At 41.1% G+C, this 23,024-nt stretch overlaps 1 protein-coding gene across 6 annotated transcripts in view; it reads left to right on the forward strand.

Moving 5' to 3' along the window:
* SHANK2 (SH3 and multiple ankyrin repeat domains 2) overlaps positions 1-23,024 on the forward strand; it is a 354,487-nt gene that overhangs the window by 326,074 nt on the left and 5,389 nt on the right. For 5 of the 6 annotated variants that reach the window (XM_082223288.1, XM_082223283.1, XM_082223284.1 and 2 more), the window contains 2 exons: positions 4,208-4,319; positions 7,055-9,470. In XM_082223288.1, the coding sequence (XP_082079414.1) occupies positions 4,208-4,319; positions 7,055-9,470 (2,528 nt within the window). The remainder of the gene's footprint in view (positions 1-4,207; positions 4,320-7,054; positions 9,471-23,024) is intronic. The other variant, XM_082223286.1, reaches the window with a different exon arrangement.

Raw genomic sequence — 23,024 nt, forward strand, 5'->3', positions numbered from 1 at the left:
ACATAATGAACTTAAAGGTCTTCCTGACCCCAGAGTCGTCCGTGACTGGATCTAACGGTCAGGGATCCCTTTACCTTTTTTACAGTGCAGTATGGTGTGTTTCTTTTCCTTCCCATCAGAAATGTTGCTCAGACCAAGAAATATGTTCTGTCCAGGATGACAAATTTGCCACCTATTTCACAAATACTATCATTCATAGAATTTGATATGACTTTAGAAGCTCTTAGTTCAAATACCACAACTAGTGTGGAAGGCTCTGCTTTGTACAAGTTGTGTGCATCCACTACTCTTGATTCCCCACCTACTGAGGCAGAAAGAATTAGGGGAGAAACTGACCTGCTGTTAGTTGGATTACTGTGTGTGATGGACAGCATACAGGAAGTAATGACCTCAGCTGGGTGGAATAAGAAATATTCTCCTCCTCAGGGAAGACATGCCAAAGAAATATGAAACTTCTGGTTGTCTTGCTCAGCTCTGGCTTTGATACTTCTAGCTAGTCTAAAGTTTTCCCTTTTTCAGTAAGCTTTTGGGATAGCAGTTTATTTCAATGTATAAAGATACGGTTTCTGAACTGTATCTCCTTCAATCACAGTTTGCAGGACAAAAGATGGCATTAAATCCCGTGGCTCCTAGTAACACTTCAGGAACTTCTGATTCTGTGCTTTTTAGGTGCTTGAGGCAGATGTTTAGCTTTTCCCAGAAAGTAAAGTGCCAGAGGACAGAAGCATAATCTCTTGAGAATATTTTTGAAGAATTGAGACTGTCCACCTGTCCACCTCAACTTATCATCCCCAACCCATTGTTTTTTAAAAAATCTTTTTAATTTTAAATTTCTTTAGAAAAGTTATACCCCAGTCTTCAGCCAAAAAGGCTCCTGGAGTGGCTTGCATACAATCAAGATAGTCCCTGTCTGTCAGCTTACAACAAAAAAGAAACAGCACAGAAGGAAAAGTGTCCAGGGGGTGAAGGGTGGGGAAACTCAGAGGCCAATTCTTAAAGTTTAAATAGTAGTTATTATCATGACAAGGTGGAATGGAATCAGTTTAGGGACAGGCGGTGTCTGATAGAGCTGGCCTTTCAGTAAAGCTATGGAATGAACCCCACTTCTTATCTCTCTCACTGTTCATTTGCAAAATAATCATTTTCACTTTTATTCTCTATGCACTACTTATGCCTTATAAAATTATTTATGTTATTCAGTGGTCTTGTTCCTTCTCGCGTAAAATTCCAGCTGTTTAGCATCTACTTCCTCTAGGAACCTTTTTTTACTTGGGGGGGGGAGTTGGGGAGTGGAGACGGGCTTTCTTCAGATGTGCTGTATTCTTCTTTCAGGAGGAAAATAGATGCTGATACATGTGCTGCTTTTATTTGTGCGTTTTTTTTTGTTTTTAAAGAAAAGAATTGAGTCTAGGTTCTGGACTGGAGGACAGTCCCAAATCTATAATTAAAATGAAAAAAAATGTGAATTTTTGAGTAAAGCTCAGTGTGTGTGTGTGTGAGAGAGAGAGAGAAATGAGGAGACAGGTTGCATTTTAAATTGAAAAGTGCTTGCAAATTCAGGAGTGTGAGCCACTGCAGTGGAAACAAAAGAAACCTCTAGCTGTGTGCATAGTTTTCTCACATACTTGCACATAAATTTGGTCTTACAAATTGCCTGTTAACTGCTAGTTAGCTGTTGGTGTGCTGCATTCAGCATTTTTCTGAAGGTATCTGTAGTATTGTATGTGACCATGGCTCATGTTTTGTCCCACTCCAAATAACAATACAGTGGAACCTTGGGTTACATACCATCCTCCTTACGAACACTTCGGGTAATGAGCTCTGGTAACCCAGAAGTAGGTCTCCTGGTAGCAAACTTTGCCCCAGGATGCGAGTGGAAGTCACACAGCGGCAGCGGGAGGCCCCATTAGCGAAAGTGCGCCTCAGGATAAGAACGGTTTTGGGTTAAGAACAGACCTCCAGAACAAATTAAGTTCATAACTGGAGGTACACCAGTACAGCCAAAAACATAAGACCCATGCTCGCGTTGCGAATGTGATTTGTGCAGGAAGCACGTTCGCAACGCAACGCACCGCCCTGTCTCTGTGCATGCGCAAAACGCGATTTAGCACTTATGGGCATTTGCAAGCGCCGAAACCTGGAAGTAACCCATTCCAGTACTCCTGGGTTCGGTGCAGTGTGCAACCTGAAATCACGCAACCCAAAGCATCTGTAACCCGAGGTATGACTGTATAAAAACAGTATGGTGTAGTGGTTAAGATCAGGTGACTCGTAATCTGGTGAACCGGGTTCTCGTCTCCGCTCTTCCACATGCATCTACTGTGTGACCTTGGGCTAGTCACACTTCTCTGAATAATCTCAGCCTCACTCACTTCACAGTGTTTGTTGTGGGGGAGGAAGGGAAAGAAGATTGAGGTCAATGTGTTGTGGACTGTTGAGGTCACCTGAGAAGACTAGTGAGGTCTTCTAATAGAAGACGTTATCCTTTCACAGTATACCTTAGGTTGTTATCTCTTTATTACTCCCTGTAAATGAACAAGGAAAACAAGTTTCTAGTTCTGTTCTGTGGTTTCTGAATAAATGTGATTGATTGTATTGTATTGTAGAGTGTTTCCTTTTCCTTCTTATTCTTGGGTGCACTGCTCAACTTCCTTAGTCCGGGAGCTCTGACTCTTTGCTTGATGTCAACACAAGTGGCACATGCCAAGGTGCAGACAAGAAACTGTCATGCAGGCCTAGTATAAGAAGAGACCCTTGGAGGGACACATTCTGCGGTCTTGTGCTATACTCTTGTCCAACAGTTTGTACCACCTGGCCAGTCCTCTGTGGATATGACCTCAATTCCCATACCTTTTCCTTAAGAAACCATGTATATCAAGGCATCGCGGGGACTTAACAATATACTTCTGTTTCTTCCGGGGGGGGAGAGATTGTTCATACCAGAGCTGAATACTAGCACATTGCGGCTGTGGACCTATTGATTTCTGGATAGCATGTTATGGCTTACTTATTTATATTCCTTTTCCTACCTTGAGATGTTTAGGAGAGGTGTGCAGGATAATTGATCTAATAATTGATCTCAGACACAAGTCGGGGTTTTGAAAGGTGCCTTACCTGCTCTACATTAATGGCTTCTACTCTCAGTTCTTACTTTGCAATATTCTGGTCACCTATGTGTACGGTAGCACATACCACCATTTGAAGAAGATAACAATCATTTCCTATAAGTGCTTTTCTTCAAAGGGGATGTCTGTTCTTAGACATACTGTAGTCCAAAAATCCATTTGGTACCATTAGCCAGGTTTTCCTTCATCCCAGTTGTCCGGTTCTGAATAGATCCTTCCCCTACCTATGTTTAACTTTGCAACTGCAAGTGACTGAGGGAGGGCCTCTTGCAACACCTGATGCCACTATGAAAGGTTTTGTGAGCCATCATATGTGGCAGACAGGTATGGACAGCTCTGGAAGAAGATCAGTTGTAAGAAATAAACTTGTGATCCATAGAAATGGCTTTCTCTTTTGCCAGTTGAGTACAAATATAAAGCCTTCCATAGCAAAAGCTCATAGTTCACTAGTTTATCAAACCTTCCTTTTTCTGTTGCCATTTTCCTGTGTAATATAGAAATAATCTGCCCAATTTCCCAAATATCCAATGAAACAAATATTTTGGATGTCTCAAAATAATGGCCAAATTGTGTAGAGTATAATGTATTTTTTTCCAAATTGTCACTTACTATTTGAAGTGAATATCAAAACTATGGCCAAGTTGACATATTTCTTTGAATTGTAGCATGTATTTTGCCACTACCTCCTGTAAATGTTACCGTTCTGCACCAGTAACATAAAATTCATCTGCCTAGGCCAAATTACATCATTACCAACCACACTATTCACATCTGCCCCAATCACTAGCATGCAATCTGTCCCTCTTGACATGGTCAGGAATAGAGATAGATATAGATATAGAGATAAAGATAGAGATAGATAGATGATAGATAGATAGATAGATAGATAGATGATAGATAGATAGATAGATAGATAGATAGATAGATAGATAGATAATAGATAGATGATAGAATGGCATGAAAGTGACAATGAAGACATACTGCCCAAGGTATTGTGTAAACCAGGCCTATATGTGAGAATGAAACAGAACTTTAAATTATGGCTTCAGGTACAATTATTTTTTCTTTTTGTTTTTTTGTAGTCTATGTATGAGAGACAAGGGATTGCTGTGATGCCACCAACAGTCCCTGGGAGTTCCCAAGGCCCGTTTCTGGGTGTACCACGAGGTACCGTGAGAAGACAAAAATCAATAGGTAAAATGAAACTTTCTACAAGCGACGTTTCATTATTTTCAACAATTGCTTACAGTGTTTGTTTCAAATGCATTTGTTCATGGGTTGATTTTGAGTCTTGATCAAATAGCCATTGCGTGAGAACAAACTGGCCCGTTCACATGTCATATTGAACCATAAAATAAGCTGTACTTTAATGTGAGAGAGTAGCATGCAAATGCATGTTTGAGAAATGGCAGGTATTTTGCTCTTCCCCCACTGCTCCTGCTGCTGCCGCATTGCTGTGAAACAAGATGTGGTTTTGCTTCTCAAGTTCATGGTTTATTTTTATCCAAACAAACCATGAGCAGAAGCCAAGGTTTGTTATTGGCTTACCACTTTGGGGAAAACAAATAATGAGTCCAGGTTTAGACAACATGACATACATACCAGACCATGGCTTGTTTCGTGGAAGCACAGCATGAGCAGCAGAAGAGCAAAGCATCTCTGCTTTTTAGAAGCATGCAGCAGCACATTCACATTAAACCATAGCTAAGATATCATGTGACATGTGAACCAGGCCAGTCAGTGGCAGAGGAAGCCGCTCGGGCACTCGGAGCGGCAAACATGATGTGCACCCGGGGGCGGGGCGTCGCCACATAGCACACATGTGCGGCATCGCTACGTACGACGCATGCGCCATACGTAGCGACGCCGCAGAAGCGCACTACGTAGCAGTTTGCTGGCGGCAGGGTCCCGGGATCCTCTGCTCGTGGCTGCAGCCGCGAATGGAGGATCCTCTACATGCGGCTGCAGCCGCGAGCAGAGGATCCCGGCCAGCAAACCGCTAGGTGCCGCCACAAAACCGCTACGTAGCACACATGTGCGCAAGCGCACTACATAGCGGTTTGCCGGCAGCACAGTGTCGGGATCCTCTGCTTGTGGCTGCAGCCACATGTAGAAGAACCTTCATTCGCAGCTGCAGCAGCGTGATGGCTGCTTGCGGCGCCACGGTGGGGCACGGCCTTGTCACCCCTGGAGACGTGGCACCAGGAGCACACCGCCCCCACCGCTACCCCATTGCGACACCGCTGAGGCCAGTGTCTGTCAATAACATTGGCTGAATATTGCAACTGGAATTTGTGCTCTTTGAAATATACAATTTCTTAAGTAATTCATTTTTTTTTAGCTTGTTTATTTCAAATATTTATTTACTGCTTAATATCAGAATTTCTTAGCATACAAAATGCATTTATAAATCAATAAGTAACAAAGTAACCAACAGCAGACAATCCCTATAAAGTATGGTAAAATCCAAACCAAATTTAATACACATTTAAATTTTATGTTTATTGAATCAAAAGCATCTACTTTTGCACATTTGAAAATGTTTTAGCATTCTGATTTCCATGTGTAGAATTTTGTTTATATCACAATGCCAAATTCATACTACAAAAAGAAGAACAATAATTTTTAAAAAGACTATATTGGTAAAAGTTACTCAGAAGTTAGTTTTAAATGCAATCATTCTTCTTTGCTTTATAATTGTGTTTTATAATCTGTGTATATGTGATAAGATGGTATTTTTGTTCAAAATAATTACAGAAAGCTTTAGTAAAATATATATTAATTGGTCCATTTTGCTGTAGAAGTATTTGGTTGTACAATGAGGAAGTTAAACAGAGTCAACATATGCTTTATGGAAATGTATTTTTCTGCAAAATGATGTTGTTTTAGTCATATTGGAAACTTAGTCAAAGGTCTTATTCCCCACAATTTCAATTGCTATTCTTGCTGTAATAGCAATGGCAAGCAGAGACCAAAAAGATACATTTAACACCAAACTTTAATTAGAGCAGGTTGCAATATGGGAGTTAAAGCTGAGAGGCAACGTTTTTCTTGTCCTTTCTTCTCCTTTATGTTTGAAGGGATATTCTCTTCCCTGGTGAAATAATGAAGTTATTCTTTGCAACTCTCTACATAAAAATAGTTACAGGAAATACAGTGAAAGAAATGTATATTATCAACTATTACAAGGAATAGCAATCAGCCCATAGCTTAGATAGACCCTTTTGCTGCTGTTGTTTCATCCTGAACACAAACCAGCAAGCCAGCTATATTAATTATTACTTCAGAGACTGTCTGTGTAAGGAGAGCATCTCTTTGCTCTGTCTGTACCAGGAAGTACCACAAGTAGCTTGTGAAGCCATTGCCTCATGCTGTGACCTGCCCTGGTTAGTGCTTCACGTCTAGCTTTCCAGCATGAAATCTAGCACCTCATACAACAGGTAGCAATCTCACTCCAAAGTTACATATGTTTGTTTGGAAGGTTGTTTCACAATGCCTCTCAATCCACTCTCTTTACCCATGTAGAAACATTGTTTTATCATGTTTCATGCATGGCCACCTATTCACAAATGCCAACATGCATACATTTATTTATTTCTAAGCTTTCCTTTCCTTTCTTCTTCCAGTCTTTCACAGCTTTTGGCTGATAACTTCCTTTTATGCACAGTTCATAAAAAAACATTACTTTAGGGATGCACAATTCTCTGTGCACATATGTAAGAAAATGCTGGAAGATCAGCATAGGGACACTGAGGCAAGCCAAAATGTAAACTGAAGATCTAGTTGCAGACATCTTCTAAAACCAAACCATGCATAGTAATATATAATACAGTATTTTCTGTACCTGGTTTACTATGTCTTTGGTGACAATGGATGATAATTAAAATTCAAGAGCAATTTAAAAATTGTAGCTTGTGATTTTTTTAAAGGGATAACAGAGGAAGAACGGCAATTTTTGGCTCCTCCCATGCTAAAATTTACCAGAAGTCTATCCATGCCAGACACCTCTGAAGATATCCCTCCTCCTCCACAGTCTTTACCTCCATCACCACCACCTCCATCTCCTTCTCTTTACAACTCCCCCAAATCTCCAGTGTCTAGAATATATGGGACAATTAAGCCTGCATTTAATCAGAATTCAGGTGCAAAGTTAGCTATTTCAGGTAGATCTGAAAATATGGGAACGGTGATAAGGGACAAAGGGATATATTACCGGAGAGAGATGGACCGTTATTCTCTAGATTCTGAGGACTTATATAGCAGAAATGCCTCAACTCAGGCAAGCTTCAGAAACAAGAGAGGTCAGATGCCGGAGAACCCATACTCTGAAGTTGGAAAAATAGCAAGCAAAGCAGTGTATGTCCCAGCCAAGCCAGCAAGACGGAAGGGAATGCTAGTGAAACAATCTAATGTTGAGGATAGTCCAGAAAAAACCTGCTCTATTCCAATTCCAACTATCATTGTTAAAGAGCCATCTACCAGCAGTAGTGGGAAAAGTAGTCAAGGAAGCAGCATGGAAATTGACCCACAGTCTTCAGAGCAACCAGGACAGCTCAGACCTGAAGATAACTTGACTGTCAGTAGTCCATTTGCAGCAGCCATTGCAGGGGCAGTGAGGGATAGGGAGAAAAGATTAGAAGCCAGGCGTAACTCTCCAGCTTTCCTTTCCACAGATTTGGGAGATGAGGATGTTGGGCTATCGCCTCCAATGCCACGTTTGAGACAGTCTAAGTTTAGTGATGAGGGAATGTTTGGTAATGAAGACAACTTTAGGCAACTTGTATCACCATCTCCTATCCCAGCACCTAGAGAGCCTGAAAATATTTTTAATAGCAGTGAATCAAGTAATCAAAATGATGCAAGGACACCAAACCCTCCAACCCCAACATCCATGGGTTCAGAAAATAATGTGTTGGCAACTCAGAATGCTGGTATGTCCAGTTTGGATAACTATGTTCATCCACTCACAGGGAAATTACTGGATCCAAATTCACCTTTAGCCCTTGCCCTTTCTGCCAGAGATAGAGCCATGAAGGAACAAACCCAGCAAATTCCAGGGAAAGGAGAATCTGGCAAAGCAGACCTTAATAAACCCCTTTATATAGATACAAAGATGAGGTCCAACATCGAAACTACATTTCCAGTGACAGCTACAATTGCTAGGCAAAATACGCGTGGTCCACTAAGGCGGCAGGAGACGGAGAACAAATATGAGACAGATACGGGGAAAGAGAGAAGGCCTGAAGAAAAGAAGAACATGCTGATCAATATTGTGGATACCTCACAGCAGAAGTCCGCTGGTTTGCTCATGGTTCATACGGTAGATACAGCGCAGTCCAATGAGACCCCTGATGAAAAGGAAGAGGAAAGTGCTGAGATAGATGTGGATACTGAAAAGCCTCCACCAGAGGCGCAGGAAAGTACAGAAACAGCAGAAAGTGGACTAGATGAAGCTGACATGCCTGAGCTACCTGCATCTCCCTGCAAAACTATTGTAGCAGTTGGCTCCGTTGATGATCCAATCATTTTACCGTTCCGTATCCCTCCACCCCCTTTAGCATCTGTTGACCTTGATGAAGATTTCATCTTTACTGAGCCATTACCACCGCCTTTAGAATTTGCTAACAGTTTTGATATCCCAGATGACCATTCTGTCCCAGGCTCTGCACTAACAGACTTGCTCAAACACAGAAAAAATGGAACTCCGCCTGCTTCATTCAATCCTACTCAACCCTCAAATTCAATAGACAGTAAGAAACCAGTGGGTCTTTCAAACTGTTTGCCTGCCTCATTTTTACCACCGCCTGAAAATTTTGATAATGTCACTGACTCTGGGATTGAAGAGGTGGACAGTCGAAGCAGTAGTGACCATCACCTAGAGACAACCAGCACTATCTCAACTGTGTCCAGCATCTCTACCTTATCCTCTGAAGGTGGTGAGAACTTGGATACTTGTACAGTCTATGCAGATGGGCAAACATTTCTGGTGGACAAACCCCCAGTACCTCCTAAGCCAAAAATGAAGCCCATAATCAACAAAAGCAATGCACTTTACAAGGATGCGCTAATTGAAGAAACTGTAGATAGTTTTGTTATTCCTCCACCTGCCCCACCCCCACCTCCTATCAGCGCACAGCCCGGTATGGCTAAAGTTGTACAGCAAAGGACCTCTAAGCTATGGGGTGATGTAACGGAGGTTAAAAGCCCAGTTCTCTCAGGCCCAAAGGCTAATGTCATTAGTGAATTGAACTCAATACTGCAGCAAATGAACAGAGAGAAATCATCAAAGCCAGGGGAAGGATTGGAGTCACCTCCAGGAATAAAAACAGCAAGTCTTAGTACAAGGTAAATGCAACTAAATTATTTTTTAAGTCTATAGTTTCCGTAAGTTTAAATTGCCTTTGCTTTCATTAATAATGTCTTAAATACCATTTAATCTTATGTTTAAAATGCATGGTATTAATGCTCCAGTGTTAATTTTTGACCCTCTTAAAAATCTACAAAATACGTTAATTGCTATTATCATTTTTCACCTTTGCCCTTCTTTGTTTATGATATTAACACATATTGAAACATGCTATCTTTTACTATGCTGCTAGTTAAGAATCAATTTCACCTCTCCTTTCTAGAATCCCTGGTTATGTGTTTTATGGTTTACCCCTAACTTCTCCACATTTAATGAAAAGGTTTCAAAGTGGCTCTAAGTGACAGCTGACTGGTTATAGTTCTGATTTAATTTCAAGTTGATATTGCTTCAGCAGTAGCTATCTTATTTAGAATGTGTTGAGTAGTTTTGTGTGTTTTATTTTGCATGATACATATGTTTAGTTTACAATGCAAAGGGCCACATGTGGCGCTGCATGTATTTGCCAAGGTTTTTCGTCTTCCTGCTGCAATCCATTACAACCTCCAACAAAGCACTCCTGAGAATCCAGTTGGAGGTGGAAGGAAAGAGAGAAATCAGCAGTCCCACATGCAAATGTAGAAGTGCTTTCTGCTCACACCTTTGGATCCCAGCCAGAATCTCTCTATGCTTTTTTAGTAAATGAAATAAAAATCTGTCCTTTATTTGATAACAAATATTCTAATGCAACTTTAGAAAAAACCAAAAGTGACACATTTAATCTCAAAAATATTTATTTTATTGCATGGGCTTCAGCGCGTGCAGGAAAGGAGAATGCACTAATGGACCATATTCTGGTTTCATTTTTTAAAATCAAGTTTCCTGCTGGATCATACCAGCTGCTCATTTGGTCTAGCATCTTGTTCTCACACTGTGCACATTCAGTTACTCCAGTAAAGCGATCAAGGTACATTAATGATTTGTTGTTTGAGCTGTTTGGTTTTAATTGTTGGAAGAAGAGTAGTCACAAAGCCTGTCCTTTAGTCTTTTCTAGGGTGGCCAGAGACAAAGGATACAAGGGCTTTTGCACCTCTCTCAATTGTGGAATTTTGTTGTGTGCATCTTATCATGCAGGGGTGAAAGCAGCTGCACTTTCAAAAAAATCATTTTCTACACAGCTATTAAAAATGTGAGAGGTCTGTCATCCTCTCCTCTTCATCAGAGCATACAACTGCCATGGTCAATAATACATTACTTTTTAAAAACTTTTTTTTAAAAAACATGTTCTCCATGGTGGTAGTATATGGTGGCAGGGTCAGCTTTGTCATCCCATCTTCAACCACCCTGCCTTACAGCCAGTACCACTGAAAGATTGCATTTGTCAGACATATTTTTAAAGTCAATATTGTGAAATTTATTGAGCCTTTGGGTGGATTTGTTGCACTTGCTATGATAGGTTCTAGGACTTTCAACTGAAGGTAGTGACCCATGGTAGCGGAACAGTAGAGTGATGTAAGAAACCCCAAACTCTGAATGTACCATTTTTTACCTGTTGTTGAGCCTGGCTTTGGCCGGGGAGGGCAAGATACAAAAAAAAATATTATTATTATTATTATTATTATTATTATTATTATTATTATTACCAGGACCTGTTTCCTAGCAAAGTTTAAGCTTCAGCTACATGGGGACAGGTTTTATGTGGTAGAGCAGGGGTGTCCAACAGGTAGATCACGATCTACTGGTAGATTGCGTGGGGTCTGTGGTAGATCGCAGTCGATCGTGGAACCCTCCCCCCCCAAAAAAAGAAAGCTCAACAACTTTGGTAGATCACTGCGTTTTTTTTATAGTAAGAGTAGATCTCAGTCTCTTGAAAGTTGGACATGCCTGTGGTAGAGAATTGTCATGACTCCCTCTGCCCATTACCATACATCTTATTGTATAATACAAATGATCCACAGGGATCCTATGTGCACAGACACTCAATTCTTGTGTCAGTTCTCACTCAAACTAGGGATCACATACCAGTGGGCAGTGATGAAATTTCTATGTGGAGCTTCCATATCATGTTACTTTATGGGTCGAATGGGTGTGTGTGCTGTGCTGCTTCTCCAATATAATAAGCCAAGTGAATATCTAAACCACAAATGGATACCTAAAAATTATACTCCTGTTAGTGAACCTAGCAGTTCTTATTTGTTCTTCCCTTTCATTTAGCAATCTGATTTACCAGTGAATAGGCAAAGGGTTCATAAGGTGTACTCTTTGTAAAGTATTTATTTTATTTATTTCACTCCTGCCTTTTTATAAAACATAACTTTTAGGTGTAGGAAGGACACATTACTGATTTTCCCCTTCCCCTTGAAAATATGCTCCAGAAGATTTGTGGACCTTCCAGAACAGTGTTGTGGCTATGGGAAGAAGTGGGGTGGGATCATACAAAGGGCTTCAACCATTTCTTCCAGTTCCAGTAGAAATCTTCTCTGGATCTCCGTCCTTTCCATATATGGAAGAAGCCCTTCTGTTCAGGAAAGGCCAAATCGGAACCAAACTTGTAATATCAAAAGTACTGCTAAGTTTCTGTTACTCTATAAATTACAATGTTCTCCCTGTTCCAGGGGTCTGTTGGCACTCAGAGGTGCACATGGAATTCCCAAAAAATGTTGGTTTCCATTAGTTTCAATGGAGGGAGCTAAAACACAACAGGATTTACTCTTTCTATTCTTGGCTTAGGTCGCAGAGTGAGGAAAATCCAAAGGCACGGAGAGTCATATCCACAAGAGCTTGCTAAATCATGAAGTTTAAGTAATAATCAAAATGTGGCTAGCTTTCTGCTTGTTGTAGAGATGTGAACAGTATGGTTTGTGTGTCTTCAGTGTGTATTAGCAGTATTTGGAAATTATAATATTGGAAAGCGTATGTAGAATTGGCAGCCAAATTTGCCATGACATTTGTGGCTTTCAGTAAGGAAATGTAGCAATCCTAGCAGTATACTGGAGTGTTGATTAACTTTGCAACTTTCAGTTTAGTATGAAGATTCATTTAATTTTAATAAGCAAATTAAGGTAATTTCTTCCTGTGCTGCATACTTATTAAAAATTTGTCCACTCAGCTGGCAGTGGAAGTCCCAATTATAAACCAACTTAAATGTTAAGGTACTTCACAGTAATTGTATCAGTGCGATTCTTTCCTATGGTGCCAGTACACTCACCTTTTAATCAGATTTCCCTAATGGGGTATAACAAATATAACATAGCTAAAACATATGAATTAAACTAGACAGAATTAAGGCAGTTTAAAGAAAAAGGATGCCACTCTATATTGACAATGTCATTGTCAATTTTACAAGCTTATCTTGTAGTATCATTTGGATACAGATTTCCCTGAAAACTGTTTATTTTTCCGCATTGCTATAGTTTGTAGGTTCTAGAAATAAAAATCTGTATACTTCCATATACTGATATTTGAACAATGGAAGGGTTTTTTCCTCATTGACTTTTATGTCATATTTCAAGAAGTAAAAACCAGGACACCCTGAATGTTGTTTCTTCTTTTTTGTTTTTCAAAAACGCCGGGAACCACGATTTATTGTATTGATTTAGGCATGGGCATAGTCAAGGGGGGCAGTAAAGCAACAGAATTACTTAACTAGATGGCCAATCACATCGGTTCTGTACCCCCCCCCCAAAAAAAAGTCCTGGCTACACCCATACATGTGTGCATTAGAAGGCACCACCAGCTGTAGAACAGTGGTTTTCTGAGAGTGTAAAAAGCCTTGAAAATTGCTTTCGGAGAGTGCTCTCACTAATTTACATTCACACAAACACACACCCAGCAATTCACACATTCAGCAATTGCTTCTTGCTCCTCTTGCAAGTGTATAAAGGGCAAAATTAAGAGTGCTCTTCCTCCCTCTCTCTCTCTCTCTCTCTCTCACACACACACACACTTGAAAAGATATAACCAGCCTACCTCCGTAGCAGTCTTAAGAGTTTGGATGTTTCCAAACAAGTTTTCCACCCTTTGGAGGAAAAAAAATATATTTCAACTACTATGCATTTCAAAGACACATTTGTGTGTGTGTGTGTTGAAATTATGCCATCAAAACCAAGTGCATAGTAAAATTGCCAAAATAAAAGAATTAAGTCCTTAGCTGAATTCAATCTGTAAATGACAAGCATAAAAAATCAGTCCCTGAGCAGATGGGTTAGTTTTTGTTCTTTGTACTCCCATCCTGCTTTAAGCTGTTTATGGGAAGAAATTGGGTGTCCTTGCCACATAATCTTTGTTAAATTAATCTTACAAAAAGCAAATTATAAAGACCTCACAAAAGCCTGTTGATTATCAGAGAGCAGCTGTTAGAGCTCCTTCTCCCCGGCTTTTATTATAAACTCTGTACTCCCTACCACCACCACCCATTCATAAATACGCAGGTAAATACATTAGCAAGTCAATAAGCAGGTTAATCTACCTCTGAACCAAATAGTTGTATTAAAACACAATGATCAAGTATCCACTGAATAATTACTGTATCAATAGAGTAAAGGAGGTAACTGTGAAGAGGGAAAGAAAGGGGCAGGAAGCATCTTGAACAATTTAGGCTGGAACCAGTATCTGTTATCCTGGAGGTTTATTCTAATCCATAATGATGTTACAATAGTTGCAGGGTTGCCAGCCTGAAACTGTTGACTTAATATCTTATTCAGGGAAGATTCTGTTCTTCTGACACTCTTTTGTACGCTAGTGATATTTTTTACTATGTGTCCTCAGTCCTTCCTGAAGCCAGGAGGTATTCAAGTGTTTCATTGCCATGCATTAATATACTGAGTTGTAAATGTTTCATTGTTGACACAATTTTGCCCCAGACAGGTAAGTGAAAAGTAAATCAAGAAGATGAGTATAAGCATTGGCAGATGTTGAATTGGTCACCTTTGAACCTCATAACCTTAGAGTTTCATAAATAACCCAACAATCAGAGAGGTGTTTTTTTAAAAGCTGAACTTTGTTACATCCTTTACTTTCACTTCATCTTGTTAACTGTTTGTCGGCCAATTTTGCAGATGCTTTTGCTTTGTAACTCTACAGTGTCTCAGTCATTCCATTTTGTCATTTTATTTGCTCTCATGACTGCCGTTAACAGAAGAGGGGCATTCTGAAGTGCCAAGAAGTAAGTGACAACCAAAGGGGGTTTATTTGGGGGTTGTTTCTTTTTTTAATCCATGCATTGGTTCACATTAGTTACTTTTTGTTCGTTTTTCATTCATAGTTTGGATTAGATATTTCTCCTATCCAGAAGTGGTAGCCATTCTTTAAAATTCACCATAGGTCTTCAACATTAGACCCTTTCTTACATAAATTTCACTAACAGATGGGTAGCCGTGTTGGTCTGCCATAGTCCAAATAAAAAAATTCCTTCCTGTAGCACCTTAAAGACCAACTAAGTTAGTTCTTAGAACTAACTTAGTTGGTCTTTAAGGTGCTACAGGAAGGAATTTTTATAAATTTCACTAGTACTCCTGTTAGGTATCATTCGTCAAGAAATAGGAAAAGGGTCAGGTAACTTTAAGGACATTTTCTATGAGTTCTGGGTGTGGTTTTCCAGGCTAATTAGGCACAGATGGTGGTGTGTATAAAGAGAAGAAGTTGCAGTTTGCAACTGCCTGCAAAAAGAAAACACCCACATGCTTTGTGTTTGTTGTTTGTATAGCCTTAATAAAACTCTTGTTTGAGTGTTTTACACCAGTCTTGTGGTTCTGTCATCTGCCACCAGGGAAAATTTGCCTCCAACAACTCCAACTCTAGAGTTAGTGAAAGTGTGTAGTTAAAAAAAAATTAAATTAAAATATGAGGAATTGAGCCAAAGGATAAAATTCAGCCATGTCTAAGCCTTGTTGAAATCAATGACACAGTCAAATGCTTAATTTATATTGCATTGTACTTGTAAAGCCTCTTACCTAGTGTCAGTGATGACTGGTGCCCATTGGGAATGATAGGGCAGAAGGCCAGGTGACCAACAGTAGAGAGAGCCAGAGCCAGAGCCAGTGATTGGCAGAGCCATCCCCTAACTGGTTAAAAGTTGGACGTCAAACAGATATGAGTGCCTGAGAGCAGAATGAGGTTGATGGGGCAATGCCCATTAACCCCAATGGACCAACCTCCACTGCCTAGTATGGTGGCATGAACTATTGGCACGAACGATTAAGTTATTGTTCAGGTTGCTGAAAGTTTTCAGTTCAGTTTCTGTGAGGGAAAGGGAGAGTGTCAGTTTGGTTGGGAGTAAGAAGTTGCACGGGGGCAGACTTAGGACTGAAAATAGGTCCTGGGTTGTAGAGAAGTTATTGGACAGAAAATTTAGAGACAAGGAATCCGAAGGAAGGCTCTGAGGAGGACAATCTTGAAAGTAAAGTAAGCGGAGAATGAGGTAAGGTGCAAAGATGACAGAACTGTGGCAAAAGTGGTCTCTGAAGAAACTTCACATAGCTTATGTCACTCCTGACATATGCTGTAGAAGGAGAGCTGGGTAGGCTAGTTAAGAAAAATATAGGTAACAAAGTAGCTGTTAGGTCTATAACAGCCTTCATCAAACTGGTGCCTTCCATATGTTTTGGACTACAACTCCCATGAGCCCCAGCCAGCATGGCCAGGTTGGCAAAGACTTATCTAGAATCTAAATACACCAAGAAAATTCTGCCAGTTATTAATTCTGCCTTTGGTGTAGCGTTGTGAAATGGCAACTAGTATCAATAAGCAGTGCAGGTGACTGTATTTCACATATTGAGATTTTCTAGGCAGCCATTTCTTCTAGTCTATAATTGTATTGCACATAATTATGATGATAGAGAAGCCTCTGGTATTTGTTGGCTGAGCTGGTGCAAACTCATGCACTTTCCCAACTGCCAAGGAAACAGTGTTGTCAGAATATTTTCTGAGGCAAGGAGGACCTCTGAAGAAATTGCATAATGCTTAAGGACTAGAAGGTCTATGGGGGAAGAGAGAGGAATGTTGTGGAGAATCTGCACATGCAGCAGATTGGCTAAAGCAGTGGGACAAAGTAGGCAGTGCATTAAAAAGCAGAGGTCTGAGGAAACGATGGGTGGGGAAGGGATGGGAGTTTAAGAAAACAAGAGCCAATGAAAACTTCAGATGGGGCCTAGGAACAATAGTGGCAAGACAGAAGTCTGAGTGTCACTTCTGGAGGGCTGGAGACTATTCTGGGTTGAAGACTATCAGGTTATAATGGAACTGCTATTCATTTAAGAGATACATAGATTGGAATTTGTGTTAGTGGTGGCATCTGCTGACTCCACCTCCCCACTTCCCACCAAAGCTGGGGTTGCATGGCTTACCAGGTTACATGTCTGTAGCGTTGGCTTCCAGGTTCCCCTCCCAGAGAAGTGGTCGCAACCGGCTTCCACCAAAATCTCACCAGAACTCAGAAGCCTGCACTGCAGCTGCTGCTTCTGTGAGGTGTTCTGGGTTCCAGGCACTCTTGGAGGAAACTGATTTTCTAGACCCATTTCAGTCAGCATTTAGGCCAAGCTTTGGCACAGAAACTACATTATGATCTCTGTCAGGAAAGAAATGTGTTCCAGTCAATTATCAACTTCTCAGTGGCTTTTGATACCATAAACCGTGGTATCCTTCTGGAGTGGTTGCTCGAATTAGGGGTGCGTGGTACCGCTTTGTGGTGGTTCTGGTCTTACTTGGATGGTCATTTCCAGAGGGTGAACCAAAGGGTTTGCGCTTTGGTCGTGCAGAATCTTCAATGTAGAGTTCCTTGGGGTTCAATTTTATCCCCTATGCTGTTTAACATCTACATGAAACCCCTGAGGGGAGATACAGAGTTTTGGAGTATGTCATCAGCAATATGCTGGTGACACATAGCTCTACTTCTCCTTTGCATCTGCAGGTGAGGCAGTGGATGTGCTGGACTGATGTCTTGCCTCAGTTATGGACTGGATGAGAGCCAATAAACCAAAGCTCAATCCAGATAAGACAGAGGCACTGTTAGTGGATGGTCCCTGGATCGGATGAATGGGAGATTTCTTGCTTTTGATGGGGTTACACTCCCTCTGAAAGAGTGTTCTTGGGTGGTCTCAGTGGCGTGGAGTGTCTTCCATCAGCTTCAGCTTGTGGCCCAGCTGCACCCCTATCTGGACAGGGATAGCCTAACGTCTGTTGTCTATGCTCTGGTAACCGCTAGGTTAGATTACTGCAACGCATTATACGTAGGGCTGCCACTAAAGACTGTTTGGAAACTTCAGCAGGTGCAGAATTCGGCATCCAGGTTGCTCGCCAGAGCAAGACAGCTTGAGCTGCAAAATGACAGCCACTTGAAAGGGGACTGATTGCAGAAGTTGGGGGAAGAGACCTTCAACACAAATTCAGGATTTTCTCCCAATGCAAACAGCCGCTTCAAATGTATTATTTTCGTCATGACTCCAGCAGGGAAATAATGATTTAATCTCTCACTCTCCCCACCCACTGACTGCTGCAATCTTGATCATTATAAGCCCCACACCAGGTAGCTATTATTTGAATTATTTAAAATGCATATTAAAATAAAGATGAACATCATGTACAGTTTGGCTCTACATCCTGTGGTCCTTAGTTCACTTGCTAAATAGCAAATTCCATTGAATTCATGAGAACTTTCTTGTGAGTAAACATACATAGGATCACATTGTACATCTTAAAAAGATGTTTGGGCAACAGTTTGGCATATAAATAACTCTTGTGTCCATGTAGTTCATTTTAGCAGGAAAAAAACCACCTTGTATATTGAAGCTTTCTGCTAGTTAGGGCTGGGCAATGTCTGGTTTTCAACATTGTGATATATCACCAGCTAAACATCACAATATACTGATATATCACAATGTCTGAAACAAGGATGGAGCTATGTAGAGGCATTGGCTGGCTTCATGGTTTTTCCCATACTGTAATTTTTTCATAGCATGCATGCGCACACACACATATTGTGATTCACGATACATTGCCAGGTCAAAAATTATGAAACTGATATCACTATATGGATTGGGCATGTTGATATATTGCCCAGTCCTACTGCTAGTAAACGTTTATTTAAAATGTAGTACTATATTCAAATCCTATTAAAATGGCTCAAAATAACTTTAATAGGAATTCATGCCTACAGACTGCTTTTCCTGGGAAAATTCAGTGATGTGACACAGTAATTACATATTGTGAAATAATCTAAGACAACATAATGTGTATTGCAATCAGAGGAATCAAAGGAAGTGAATATTTGCAACAAAATATCACTGTATGCTTATTCCTAATAGAGCCAGCTTTTCATATACAGTGGTGCCTCGCAAGACGAAATTAATTCGTTCTGCAAGTCTCTTCGTCTTGCGAGTTTTTCGTCTTGCGATGCACGTTTTCCCATAGGAATGCATTGAAAATCAATTAATGCGTTCCTAGGGAAACCGCCTTCAGACCAGGTCCGGGGACAGTCTGTCCCCGGACCTCTTCTGAAGGCTGGGGGGGGGACAAGGGCTTTTCTTCCCACCCCCAGCATTTTAAAAAACCCCGGGACAGCAGAGGACTTCTCCACTGTCTGGGCGATCTTAAAATGCTGGCGGGCGGCATTTTAAAATCGCCCCGGGACAGCGGAGGACTTCTCCGCTGTCCGGGGCGATTTAAAAGCCCCTGGGAAGGCAGGCAGGGGGGACAAAGACTTTTGCCCCCCGCCAGCCTTCAGAAGAGGTCCTGGACCTCTTCTGAAGGCGGGCGGGGGGCGAAAGTCTTTGCTCCCCCCCCGCCTGCCTTCAAAAGCCCTCCGGGACAGGCAGGCAGGGGGCAGCAAAGACTTTCGCCCCCCGCCCGGCTTCAGAAGGTGTTCCCTCCCCGCCGCCCGGCTTCGGAGCATCGTTCCGGGGGCGGGGGCAGGTGTTCCCTCCCCGCCGCCCGGCTTCAGAGCATCGTTCCGAAGCCGGGCGGCAGGGGCAGGTGTTCCCTCCCCGCCGCCCGGCTTCGGAGCATCGTTCCGAAGCCGGGGGGCGGGGGCAGGTGTTCCCTCCCTGCCGCCCGGCTTCGGAGCATCGTTCCGAAGCCGGGGGGCGGGGGCAGGTGTTCCCTCCCCGCCGCCCGGCTTCGGAGCATCGTTCCGAAGCCGGGCGGCGGCGGGGGGAGGCGTTCCCGCCCCACTGCCCGGCTTCGGAGGAGGTCCGAGGACAGTGGGGAAGACGCGCTGCGCTTCCCCGCTGTCCCGGAGATTTCCCTATGGGCTGTCGTCTTGCGAAGCAAGCCCATAGGGAAATTCGTCTTGCGAAGCGCCTCCAAAACGGAAAACCCTTTCGTCTAGCGGGTTTTCCGTCTTGCGAGGCGTTCGTCTTGCGATGTACCACTGTATATATATATTCCTGACAATATAAAAAGCCATATTAGAAAAGTAAATTTGGTTGGAAAGAATTGTCTCTAGTCTAATAACCGCTTATTGACAATTTACAGAAAAGGGTATAGTCCGAAGTTGCTAACGGATACTTTATTTCTCACAGCTATGGATGTGGATGTGTTTGATATTTCTAGAAGAAACTCTTTCCCCGCTTCTGACAATCAATATTTTAAACAGCTCAATTTAGTGTTTTTTTATTTCTGAAAGACTTTTTTAAAATCCTTAACTGCTCTATCTTAAATAAAATGCACAGCTTTGGTCTGGATGCCATTTAATGTAATTTTTTAAATATAAATCATTATTTTGGGTAAATTTTCAGGTCCTTTGTGTTTGAATTACAAATCAATAACCTTTGACCAATGTTTCTCTCACTGTGATTGTAAAATAATTATCACAAATTCAAAGAAACGATTTAGACATGCTGGGAATTGTAAGCGCTGGTGATTCGTATTTGACATTTTTCCTGCAGCACTTCTGTCAAAGAGAGAAGCTACTTTTTAAACTTAACAGATGTTTCCAACTTGGCAGTGGAAAGTGCAGCATTAAATACTTCTGAGTTGTCTTCTTCCTCCCATTCACCTAAATAGCTTCATGGGCAAAGTCTCCTCAGGGTACATTTTTAAGTCTGAGACATGTTTTTCTTTGTACCAGAGAATATGGTACAAACCAACCCAGACACCATTGGCCTGTTTGTTAGCATGCCATCAAAGGCATGTTGTCACTATAGACATGCAGTTTGGTATATGATAAGGCCAGAAGCAATGCACAGAAATAAAGAAAGGAGCCTGCATGTGCTGTGCACATTTTGACCCTTCTCCTTAGTCTTTGTATTCTCTGAGATAACAATCTGCTAAGGATATAAAGCAAGATGTTAGAGACTGAAGGCCTGTCCACACTTTTGCTTGTCCCATGCCTAGAAAGCACAGTACCCAGAGGTTTTTTCCTTGCCCTGAAAAAACAGTTTACTGCTGAATTGGAACACATGGCAATCTGTAGAAAGCCCAATTGCCACTTGTTCCAGTTCAGTATTAAACCATGGGTTTTCCCAGGGGAAAGTGAGGGGGAAATCGGAAGTGTGGACAAGCTCTAAGCATCAACATTCTAGAATCCACAGTAATTTTTAAATTATTTTTTACCCACTGTAATTTACAGTGATTTCTGCAGAAATTGAATACTGACCTTAGAAAATCTTTTCTTTAGTTACAAATAACATTTTTTGCATTCTTGTTAATTCTTTACTGCCATGTTGGGAAGATTCACTGTTTGATTCCCTTTATCCATACAGAGAGCTATTAATACTAGCCCATCCATGCTGCACTTTAAATCGCTCCTTCTGCTCCTCTGTATAGGAATTTGACATTTCTGATGTCCCATACATTAGTTGTACTACTACTACTACGTAAGTTGTGCCACAAATGAACTTTTGAACTCCCTTTTATGACCACACCAGAGATGGAAGGGGGAAGCATGCAAACCTGGGGCAGGCAAGACTTGTTTCCGTCCATTGACCTGCATAATGCTAAACCAAACTTTATCTCATTCCAGACAAAGTGTGATCTGTTAGCAAAGAATCATATGGTTTACCACACATGGTTTGTCTGGGGGAGATAAACTGTGACCAAGGCTGGTCCAAGACATTTTGACACCTGAGGTCTCATTATCATTTGGTGTAGAAGTTGATTTCGTTTTTAACTGAAAATAATGTTAGAATACAACTAATCAACTCTGTGTTGATAATTTAAAATGCACAGATTATGGCCCAAATCCCAGGAACTGTGCAACTTGCTTTACATATTCAAGAGAGTTTGTGCTTGTGTTTTTTTACCCATTGCATGCCAAACGTATTTTGAAAACGAAGAGGTATTCAGAAGTAGTTTGTAATGTGATATGTGTCTCTGCTGTATGAAGGAAAAAAGTAAGATTCTCACTTGACATACCTGAAGTACCTATTTAGATCCAAGCCTATATTTTTATACTTAAAAGTTATTCACACAACAATCTTAAAAAGCACCAGAAAGGCACAGTTCTCACTCAAATCAAAAACAGATTAAAGATGGATTGGGAGTTGTGGAAGGAGGGGCAATGAGTGCAGCTGAGCGGATAGAAGCTGAGATATTGAAAATGTGCATGTGCTGTGACTTGGAGTGGACACCAACACCTGTTATATCCTCTCTGATTAGTCAGGCTTGCATTGCTAAGACTTCCTTGGATCTGTTGCTCCATCTTGATGCCCCAATTACAGTTGTAGGTAGAAGTCCTCTTTGCCAAGTTTACTGCAACCTGTTATTTCAGTTTTGTTTTAGTTACCAATTATTTATGCTTCGTGACCTCAAGGCTAGATTCATGTAATTGTCAGAGATCAGAGACCTCCTACCTGAATGGTAAACTTTCTTCCTTTGAAAGTGGAAGGCTAGCAGTGTTACGAGCTTCAGATTTCCCCAGGTTAAAAAGAGCCTTCAAATGAGCTGGATCTGTAATAGAATCTTGCTTTGACAAATAAAAACAGGGGCTGCTCTTATTTTTATCCTTTAAAAAAATAAAAATGCATTATTTTGTATATTAATAAAACAGGATGCATCAGAAATGCCAAAAGTAAGGATCAATAAAAATCTATAGTCCATACACATTCATTTACTCTTAGTCCCAGCACTCCGCTAGACTGGTAAAGAAAAAGCGATTTATATGTGTTGTATGTGCGATATAACATTGTGTCACCAGATAGCGATGTGGAGTCCCATTTTTCTCTACTTGTTTTCCCTGTTTAAATTTACACCGCTTTAAACTGCAATTCTTCTTTGATGTGTCTAGAGCCAGCCCTGATCATAACATTAAAACAGGCAGGCAGATCTTCAGAGCAATTGATACATAATGTGTGTCTTTCATCCTTTAGTTACCTATTGATAAACCCCTCTTGCTTTCCACCCTGCCTAAGCATAGACCTTAGGGTTACTTGTCAGGAACCAAAGCATGTCAACAAGACCATCTCCAATCTAAAACTCTCTCAAAACATTTTTTTGAGTGAAGTTTCTGTTCACCAAATTCGATTCACTTGGTGCAAAATGTATTTCCTCTGGATTTTTTCGAGACTTCAGCTCTCTTTGATTAACTATGTGGGTATGCAAATATCTGCCCCACCTCTGGACAC

The sequence above is a fragment of the Podarcis vaucheri genome (assembly GCF_965113315.1).
Source record: "Podarcis vaucheri genome assembly, chromosome: 1".
Classification (NCBI taxonomy): domain Eukaryota; kingdom Metazoa; phylum Chordata; class Lepidosauria; order Squamata; family Lacertidae; genus Podarcis; species Podarcis vaucheri.